The sequence below is a fragment of the Populus alba genome, chromosome 4 (assembly GCF_005239225.2).
Source record: "Populus alba chromosome 4, ASM523922v2, whole genome shotgun sequence".
Taxonomy (NCBI): Eukaryota; Viridiplantae; Streptophyta; class Magnoliopsida; order Malpighiales; family Salicaceae; genus Populus; species Populus alba.
In genome coordinates, this window is record NC_133287.1 from 13,082,246 (window position 1) to 13,093,496 (window position 11,251).

The window sequence follows — 11,251 nt, forward strand, 5'->3', positions numbered from 1 at the left end:
AATGTCAAGGTTAGAGAATCCACTAATGGTACTTTAAACAAGTTTAGTATAAACTCTTATTACTCAACTAAAAACCACACACAAAGGAGGTTCTAATCAGATAATAAATTATTAACATGATTACATTAATTATCTTATTCAAGTAATGCCAATACTTGTAAATATTATCAGGTATTCATGGTAATAGCTTATGTTAACAACAAATCAAGTTCCTTTCATAGCACAAGTGTAGGTTACACCATACGGATATGCTATGAAAGTGCCAAGCATTTGACACCAAGGGTTGTTCAACACAAATCTAGATTAATCATTTAACAAGCAATGTATTAAGAGTGAGCAAGATAAAAAATATAAAACATGTTACTATCAAGCATTAAAGTCCATGTTGAGTTTATACTATACTTATTCTTACACCATTAGTGTAACCTTTTTACCTTGACATAATATATTTAGCTAAACATAATGAAAGAAAGAAACATAAAAAAATAAGATAAGAACATAATTATATAAGTAAAGGAAATGAAATGAAAAACATAAACAAGAGATTAATATAACATAAAATAAAACTTAAACATTACAAAATACAAAGAAAGAGAGCAAGAGCATGATCTTGATTTGAACACCAAGATATCTAAATGCATGGCAAATGCCTCCTTTTATAGGCCAAAATTTGGAATTATTGATTTGATGAATAATTGTTAAGTGGGTGGCTACATCTTGACTTGGTACCAATCCTTATCTTCTTGTTTGAACAAAACATCATTGCTAACATCAGAATTAGAACCCCTTTTACCCATGAAAGTTTAAGGAAATTATCTCAGCTTTCTAGGAAAACAAATTGAGGTTATTTGGACTTATAGAACTTAAGATATGAGCTCAAGAATGAACAATGTCTAGGCTATAGGACAGATTCAGACTTCTCTGTTGTTGCTATAATTTGAACTTGAAAACGGCCTTTTTAAATCTTGGACTCCACATGAAAGTTGTAGGCCTAAGAATTTGTCCAAAAAATTGAGGTCATTTGGACATCTAGAACTCGAGATATGATCCAATTACCGAACAGTGTTCCAGTTTGGACTACACCAACATCTCTTTTCTAAGCTTCACCCTCTCTTTATCTTCACAATTTCAGTAGTTGAATTCATCAATCAATCCTTTGATTTATGTGATAGGCCTGCATTTAAGATGAACATTTACCATATATTAAGGTATCTTATAGTATCAGACTTGTTATTATAAAACATGCTTTAGTTAAGGAGTTATTAATACTTTAAGTACAAAATGATGATATAAAACCTTGATAAATATGCACTTTGAAGTACTAATCACACCCCCCAACCAGCTTATTATTAGTCCTTAGTAATCAAAACGTTAAAATAAAAAAACAATTTGTAAGTTCCACAAAGGGTCTTTTTTAGTCAGATTCCCAAGACTAAATCAAGCATGTTCTTTATAGAAATGTGGTCATAAATCATGAATTGCACGATGCACATCTCCATTAGGATGCGTCTCAAGGGTCAACAAAAGATTATCTAAAGACCCTTTACTTAGGCCATCCTTAATGAATTGTATTTTATCTTTACGGTTTACAGATACCATTCCTAAAGAATAACTTGTCGCATTACAAGTCCATTTGGCACATCTGTGACAGACTTTCAGTCGTTTTACACGATGTTTCTTTGCAAAAGTGTTTTTACCTATTCCAAGCATGTGTGAAATGAAAGAATTGGACTCACCTGATAATCGAACCTTTGCTTCAATTAGCAAGCGAATATCTTCAAGAATTCCATGATGTATTAACAACCTCAATTTTGCACATCTAGCACGGTAAATTTTTGTAATCGTATTTGGAGGCAAAGTAGGAAAATACCTTTTCAATTTTTCAAGAGTGGTGTCCATTTTCAAATGAGAATTGGGGAAAAGATTCAAAGAAGGGAGAAAGAGCAAAAAATTGTAAAAATATATACAGATATCAATTATTATGGGAAACTAAAAGAACCGACTTAAGTCACGAAGTACCGTTATCCGCTATTTGACCGATGTGAGAGAAAGACTAGCAAAACAAAAGTTACACCAAAACAAAACACAAAACAATGTGAGAACAAGAATCAATCTTTATATACAGGATCGCTCAATTTAATAGAATCATTTTCAACCGAAAAATTATCAAAATAAACTTTCAAACGATGCTCATTTACCTTGAAAACATTGTCATTCTTTGGATTCTCGATATTACAGGCTCCATATGGAAACACATGTTTCACAATAAAGGGACCGCTCCATCTTGATCTTAGTTTTCTAGGAAATAAATGGAGTCGAGAATTATAAAGCAAGACTTTTTGACCAAAAATAAATGGAGAAAAGTTTCATTTTCTCCCAAAAATGAGTATTTGAGATTAAATGATGACGCCTTCAAATCAGGTTTTGGTGGTTGAACACTTGAAGGTATGGACTCAATTGATCGTGGTGGCAATTCTTCAATTTATGGTCTCCAATTACATGCCTTTGATTCTTCTTGAAAATACACCATCTGCAAATCATCAGATTCATCAATCTCAGTTTCACTAGAAGTGGTTTGAGATTGATCATAAACTAATCTTAGTTCCACTGGAAGTGGCAACTTCTAAGTGTAGGAGTGTCGAAGTAATAAATAATCCAGCAAGACCGAAGTCAAACTATAGGGAGGTTAACTATATAAATTACAAATAACAACAACACAACAACAATAATAACAAGAACAACAACAACAAGAATAATAATAATGATAGTATTAGTAATAATAAAGAGGACTTTGAGATGTAAGATTAATGTGATGATTAAACAATGATAAAAACAAATGTCAAGATTAGAGGATTTACTAATGATACTTCAAACAAGTATAGTATAAACTCTTATTACTCAATTGGAAACCACACACAAAGGAGGTTCCAATCAGATTATAAATTGTTAATATGATTACATTAATTATCTTATTCGAGTAATGCCAATACTTGTAAATATTATCAGGTATTCATGATGATAGCTTATGTTAACAACAAATCAAGTTCCTTTCATAGCACAAGTATAGGTTATACCATACGGTTAGGCTATGAAAGTGCCAAGCATTTGACACCAAGGGTTGTTCAACACAAATCTAGATTAATCATTTAACAAGCAAGGTATTAAGAGTGAGCAAGATAATAAATATAAAACATGTTACTATCAAGCATTAAAGTCCATGTTGAGTTTATACTATACGTATTCTTACACCATTAGTCTAACCTTTTCACCTTGACATAATAGATTTAGCTAAACATAATGAAAGAAAAAAACATAAATAAACAAGATAAGAGCATAATTATATAAGTAAAAGAAAGGAAATGAAAAGCATAAACAAGAGATTAATATAACATAAAATAAAACTTAAACATTACAAAATACAAAGAAAGAGAGCAAGAGCATGATCTTGATCTGAACACCAAGATATCTAAATGCATGGCAAATGCCTCCTTTTATAGGCCAAAATCTGGAACTATTGATTTGATGAATAATTGTTGAGTGGGTGGCCACATCTTTACTTGGTAACAATCCTTATCTTCTTGTTGAACAAAACATCATTGCTAACGTCAGAATTGGAACTCCTTTTACTCATGAAAGTTCTAGGAAATTGTCTCGGCTTTCCAGGAAAAAAATTTGAGGTCATTTGGACTTCTAGAACTCGAGATATGGGCTGAACACTGAACAAATTCAGACTTCTCCGTTGTTGCTATAATTTGAACTTGAAAACGGCCTTTTTAAATCATGGACTCTATATCAAAGTTGTAGGCCTATGTCTTATCTTTCCATCCATATAAAGTAAACCTAAATACGAGATCTACAGCTCCAGATACGACCCAATTATTGAACAGTGTTCCAGTTTGGACTGAACCAGCATCACTTTTCTAAGTTTCACCCTCTCTTTATCTTTACAATATCAGTAATTGAATTCATCAATCAATCCTTTGATTTATGTGATAGGCTTGCATTTAAGATGAACATTTACCATATATTAAGGTATCTTATAATATCAGACTTGGTATTATAAAACATGCTTTGGTTAAGGAGTTATTGATACTTCAAGTGCTAAATTATGATATAAAACCTTGATAAAAATACATTTTTAAGTACTAATCAATACTCCTGCACTTAGAATAAGACATCAATCTGTTGGTCGTGTTAATTAGTTATTTTTATTATTTTCTTTCATGTTTGGGCTTAATTAAAACTTTGTTTTGAGCTAGGGTCCAAGACTTGTTTGGATCAGGTTATAGGCTTTTTAATTTAGGGTTTTTCGGTCAGTTTTGTATGGGGTCAATTCAGCTCACATGGGTAAATCTATTAGGGTTACTTTTAAGAACTATTTAAACGCATGTAACCAAAATTTCGGCAGCTTTGATGATTATTACTTATGAATTTTTCAATTTTAATGTGTGAGAGTGATTTTTGCATTCTTCAGTTCTTGAACGAGCTGAATCTGACTTATCGAAAATTAACTATGATGTGGACCAGCCTAGAAACACCAGCAAGGACCCATTACATGTTTCAAATGGACCAATGACTCGGTCCAAGACAAAGACATTGAAAGACGCATTGAATGCATTGGTTTTGAAGGTTTCCACCAAGTCAGAATTGGAAGGTCCATTGGAGTATCAAAAGGAGATCCTAGTACATCTTATCCATGTGCAAGAGGGTCCAATACAACCTTATTTGGGCCATGAGATAAGGGCTTTATTTTATTTTGTTAGCTACAGCCCAAGGCTTGATTGGGCTTAATTCATACTTTGTTTTAAGTTAGGATCCAAGGCTTGTTTGGATTAAGTTATGGGCTTTTTATTTTAGGGTTTTGGGCCAGTTTTGAATGGACCTTGTATAAGTCCACATAAAGGGTCCATTAGGGTTAACTTTTCAAGAACTATTTAAACTCATGTAGGCCAAAATTTCGGCAGCTTTTGATGATTATTATTCTGAAATTTTCAATTTTAATGTGTGAGAGTGATTCTTGCATTCTTCAGTTCTTGAACGAACTAAATCTGACTTATCGAAGATTAACTGGCTTCGTGGCGTCATTCTACTCATTCCAATAGTGTTGGTGCCTTGGGGCAGGTTTCCATTGTGTCGCACTCATATCAGACCTATTTCGGCTTTCCGGGATCAGATCTCAATCTTGATTGTGGGTTGCGTGATCACGAGGTTCGCATCAAACTGGCTTCGTGGCATCATTCTACTCATTCCAATAGTATTGGTGCTTCGGGACAGGTTTTCATTGTATCACACTCCTATCAGACCTATTTTGGGTTTCTGGGATCAAATCTCAATCTTGATTGTAGGTTGCATGACCATGTAATTACGAGGTTCGCCTCATAGACCACGCCGACAAACCACCCCACAACCAACAACATGTGTCATACTTGGAGGAAGAGGACATGATGGAGCATCCAATAACAAGGTGGAAAGGCTGGTTCTGCCACTAAGAGATGCAACACACGCTTCTCAAATGGCGTGAATGCCTACACACTAACGTGTGGTAAGCACATGCTAGCAATTTTATTGATTAAAAAAAATAATAATTCAGGATAAAAATATCAAATTATCCTCAATGTTTTTGAAATTAACCGGTAAACCTATTTGAAAATACCAAGAGTTTTGTAGGTCCAAGGTTCATTTTTTCTTAATTGCAATGGAAAAGTTGATTTTTTATTGTATTTTTTTTTTTAAAAAATGACTCAAATACTATTGGTCAATAACTTTAAATTTTTTTAGAAAAGAGTAATTAAATCATTTATCTGTTTAAAAAATTATAAAAAAAACATGTACATTAAATGGCTAATGAGCCAGACAAAAAAATAAAAAATATCTCCCACTTAAATTTTTTTGATTTTTTTAGAAAAAATAAAACTATAAATCCATTATCATAATAAATAGTAAAATATGTGCAATTTTAATGAATATATCTTGTTATTTAGTTGTTTTTATATATTACATCATGTAGTCGTAAATAATTGCGGATTAAGAGAGGTAAAATAAAATGGACACGGTAATATTATTATATAATTATGTTTTTGAAAATTTTTAATTTTTTAATTTTAAATTAATATATTTTTTTATTTTTTGTTAATTTAGTATATTATTATAAAAAAATATTATTTTAATATATTTTTAAATAAATAATATCTATAACATTTTGTAACAAGCTCCGTAGCTCTTTGGATAAAAAAATAAAAAGGAGAAAAAAATAATAATAAAACCACACCCCGAATCAAAAGAGATTCGGGCAAGGCTATAGACATAGACTCGGGATATGTCGGCCCAGGGTATCGACCGCGTCTCCCAATAAATTTTTTTGTGGCAGGACCTCTGATTAGACCACACCTCCAATTAAACACATCCACGTACCCGCATACCTTTCGATTCCCATTATTATACCCCACCACATATTTCAATTCGTGGCAAGCATTCCCATCATAAAGCGACATCGTTCCTTACCACAAAAATACAATATAACCCCCCCCTCCCCCTCCCCTCCCTGATCTTCATTCAGACAAAACCAGATTAAAAAAAAAAAAAAAAAAACGATGCCGTTCTTTTCTCGAGGTGATGATGACCAGGTAGACGATTACGATGAGTACGATCCCACCCCATACGGTGGTGGATACGACATTGCCTTAACGTACGGTCGCCCATTCCCACCGTCCGATGAGACCTGCTATCCAATCAGCTCAACCTCCGGTGAAATTGACTACGATCGCCCCAATTACTCCTCTTACTCTGAGCCATCTGCTTACGCTGATGAAGCTCTTGAAACTGAATACAGCAGCTATGCTCGTCCCAAGCCCCGACCTGGATCCACTTATGGTGAACCTCAACCGGCATACGGTTTCCAGCCTGGAATGAATAGGCCCGGATTGGAGTATGAGTCTGATGGCTATGTGAAGCCGGCCAGTGAGGAATATGGAAGGAGACCCGAATCTGAATATGGGTCTGGTGGGTATGGCAAGCCTCAAAGTGAAGAATATGGATCTGGGTATGGAAGGAGACCCGAAAATGAATATGAGTCTGGTGGGCATGTGAGGCCAAGCGAGTACGGGTCTGGTTATGGGCGCAGACAAGAATCGGAGTACGGGTCTGGGAATGAGAGGCCACAGAGTGAGGAATATGGATCTGGGTATGGAAGGAGACCCGAGGGCGAATATGAGTCTGGTAGGTATGAGAAGCCGAGCGAGTATGGGACTGGCTATGGGCGCAGAAAAGAATCGGAGTACGGGTCTGGGTATGAGAAGCCACAGAGTGATGAATATGGATCTGGGTATGGCAGGAGACCGGACTCTGAATATGGGTCTGGATATGATAAGCCAACTGAGTATGGGTCGGGTTATGGTAGGAAATCCGAAACTGAATATGGATCTGGGTATGAGAAGCCCAGCGAATATGGAGGGGGGACTGTGGAATACGGATCCGGGTATGGGAGGAGGCCAGGATCCGAAAATGAAGGAAGTGGGTCAGAGTATGGTTCTCGGTATGGGAGGAAGGAGAGTTATGGGGAAGAGGGAGAAGGGCATGGGGGAAGGAGCCAATATAAGAAGCCAAGTTATGGAGATGATTCACCTAAGAGGTCTAGTTATGCGAGACAGGAGGAAGGAGGAGAGTATGAGAGGCCTTCTTATGGGAGTCGTCGTAGTGATGAGGACAACGAGGATCGTCATAGTAAGTATCGTGATGGTGGTGAAGAGGGCTATGGCCGCAAGAAATATGTAGGGTTCTCTCAAATTGTCGGACTTTTTACTTTTTATGCTTATGGTTTTTAATGCAACGTATGATCATTTTCTGTTTCTTGGTAATGTAGGATTTTGTGTTGCATTTCTATTTGTGATGTCTTGAGTTGCTGCCTTGTGTTGGATTTTTGGCTTAGCTCTCTTTATGTCTTAGTGATCTAAAACAAGGATTGACGAAAATTAGGAGGAACAATGATGTGGAAGAGTATTGCACTTGACTTCGGTTCCACAGGCAGGATATGATTATACTCATAAGTAGGACATTTTTGCATTAGTTTAGTGGATTGTTTCTGATAAAGTTTAGTTTAAGTTGAGAATAAATTTAAACTTCAAACCGGCGGCTTGGCTTGAAAAACATTTGATTACCAATTCAATTAGTATAACAAATTTAAGTGGTTTCTTAGTATAAGAATTTCATCAGGAAAACTTGGTAAATGCTTAGTGTATGCACATCCTACAAATACTCCAAGGAGATTTGTGGTGTTGCTTTTCTGTTTTTGTTTGTTGCTGCTCAGACTTTATGTTCCAGCTTTAATTATATACGTTAGAAGTTCTTACTTGGTTAGCAATACATCAGGATAAGTTAAGAAGGTGCTTGGTCGTGCGCATCCTATGACTGCATCAAGAAGATTTATGGTATTTTTTTTTTGTTTGTTTGTCACTGCTTTTGCTCAGTCCCGTGGTGCCAAGCTCAAAATATTTTGCTCCGTCCTGTGGTGCCAAGCTCATAATATTCTAGCCACAATTTCCGTGGGTGAATACATGTTATTTGAGTTCCCTTTTTATTTTTTCCAGTAATCCTATATAAGCAGAAAAAAATAGAATAAATTATTGCCCTGTGAGGCTGCTACCTACTCCTCATATTTGTGTTAATCTCTGTAATGTTTTACTGGTGATGAGAATATGTAATGCATTGCAACATGATGTCTAGTCATTCTACAAACAATTTCACTTATTGTTTGCTTCAAGTCCTGGACCTTCTAGTTTGGAATTGATTATCGAAATGCCCAACATATAGATATTTCCAGCATCACCTGTTTAAAATTAGGAGCACTGAACAGTCACAACTCCGGTATCTTACATGATTAATACATTGTTTATTGCATTGAGGATCTTAACTTTTTAAGTTTCATTATGAAATTACTATATGCTTGTCTTCTTGGGGGTCTTAGGGAAAACAAATAATCAAATTTCCATTTCTAGTTTACCTGGAGAAGAATACAATGTTTGAGTGCCCATCTCTCTGTGAAATAGAACTGCTATCAACAAAGTCGTGCATATAAATTTGCCTTTCTTTTCTGGTATCTGTCATTATCTTAATCATATAGTTGAAATTGGCAGGGAGATGACAATTCTGATGATGATGCGGAGAAGAAGCACCACTACCACCACCACCGAAAGAACTATGATGATGAGTGATCAATGAACTGTTAATGGGATTTATGGCACCATTAGCTGCTACTAAATAAAGGGTTTTGTCATATCTCTGCAATCCGTTGTACTTCTGAATAAAATCCCGAACTTAAAAGGGTTTGTGGTGTGTTCTTTAATCTAGCTTTATGATAATGAAAATTATGTGGTCTGATATGGTGATTTAATCCTTTCCTTTCTGGAATTTCTCCCAGTACAGATGGCTTCTATTGAGTCTCTGCATTCTGTTGTACTTCTGAATAAAATCCCGAACTTAAGGGATGATAATGAAAATTATGTGGTCTGATATGGTGTGGATTTAATATTTTTCTAGCGTTACATTTGGAACGGGGATGGCTAGATGGGATCCCATTTCCTTTCTGAATTTCTCCCAGTTTGGCTTGACCATAAGGGACACTATCGGGATTACATTACATGAGGCGGGGGCAACATTAGACTTAAGTTATATTGTACTTGAATATAACTGGAGAGATTGAAACAGTATAGCCCTTGAATTTGTTCTATTTTATAGCCTCACAAATAGCTTGTTTCCTGGGGGAAGGTGATTTCATAGAAGCTGGGCCATTGCATTCTGGTTAGGCTTCGTCTGTGCTTGGTGATTAGGGCTAGTGGTTTTTATGAAACTACTTTTAAAATTTTTTAAAATTTTTTTTATGTTTTTTTGTTATTAGAAAAGTTGGTTAATTTTTAGAAAAAGTATGTTTCTGAAAAATAAAATGTGTTTCTGAAAAATTTAAGCAAAAAATATTTTCTGCAAGTTGTGAAAAATTTTAAAATGTTATATTATTTGCTGATTATATTAAATTTGATCCTTAAATTTTTTTTATTATATATATTTTGTTTTAAATATTTATTTTTTAATTTCATCTTTTAAAATTTAATTTTTATATTAATTTTAGTTTTTATTTTTATAATTGTTATTGTTTTTTTCTTATTATTTTTTTATTGAAATTTTTTATCTATTAAATTTGATTTTTATTTCTTTGATTGTTATTTATTTTATTTGAAATAATTTATGAAATGTTAATTATTATTATTATTTTAATTTTTTCATCTTTTACTTTTTAGATTTGGTCTTTTTTATTTTGATTATTATTAATTTTATTTGAGATAATTTATGAAATTATATATATATATATATATATATATATTTTATTTTATTTTTTATTTAACTTTTTAATTTGCAAGATTTGTTTCTTATTATTTTAATAAACTTGAGAAAAATAAAATATTAATAAGTTATTTTTCAATTTATTTTCTATAATATAATCAAATATTAAAAATTATTTTTTAACTTATTTTTTATTACATTATCAAATATCAAAAAAAATTTATTTTTTTAAAATTTATTTTTAACTTATTGCCTTGCATAAAAAGTTAAACTGTAATTGGCTTCCAAAAGTACGGTTCAACTTTTAAAAATTTTCATGGCCGAACTAATTTCCTAGTAAATTGAACTGCAAAATAAAGGTCAGCATCCAATTCGTATTGATGACGATTGGGATACCTCCAAGTATAACCATGACACTTTTAACTGATGTATGTACCTCATGAAACAAGGACCAACTATACTGGGGTTATTCCTTTTAACTAATCTGTAATTCCAGACGCGGCACAATTAATATAAAAGTTGTGCTCTTAATTCAAAATTAACGAGGTAGAAAATTTTCTTTCCCAGATCTTTCATTTGAATTGCTTCCAAGAACATGCACATAAAGAAGGGATGGGTCAGATGCCTGTTATTAATATAAAAGTTTATTTTGCATTTTTAACATTAGTTTATATTAATATAATCTATTAAAAAAAAAAAAAACTTGCTAGGTAATTTTGCAACAGTAGATGAACAGCCCCAGAGTTTTCCTTTCTTTAGACGTGACAGCTTTTCTACCACATTGTATCAGTTTTTTTTTTTTTACTTCTCCTTTTCCACAAGTATTTAAACATTTTTTTTAGCTATTAAGGATACTTTCAATCTAGCTTATATATTAGTCAAGATTAAGTCCTTTTCTTTAAAGGATCTCAAGGATACACGA

The 11,251-nt window shown here is 33.5% G+C and overlaps 1 protein-coding gene across 1 annotated transcript; it reads left to right on the forward strand.

Annotated features, from left to right (window-relative positions):
• Positions 1–6,540: 6,540 nt before the first annotated feature.
• On the forward strand, positions 6,541–9,372 carry LOC118053598 (uncharacterized). Its single transcript, XM_035064911.2, has 2 exons — positions 6,541–7,766; positions 9,129–9,372. The coding sequence occupies exons 1-2, from the start codon at positions 6,591–6,593 to the stop codon at positions 9,204–9,206; spliced, it is 1,254 nt and encodes a 417-aa protein (XP_034920802.1). The 5' UTR covers positions 6,541–6,590; the 3' UTR covers positions 9,207–9,372.
• The last annotated feature ends 1,879 nt before the right edge of the window (positions 9,373–11,251 follow it).

Bases quoted from the DNA above. Each gene is read 5' to 3' on its own strand.
- LOC118053598 (XM_035064911.2), top strand. From the start codon at position 6,591: ATGCCGTTCTTTTCTCGAGGTGATGATGACCAGGTAGACGATTACGAT. The intron at 7,767-9,128 runs GTAGGGTTCTCT...TGAAATTGGCAG, and splicing joins GCTATGGCCGCAAGAAATAT to GGAGATGACAATTCTGATGA.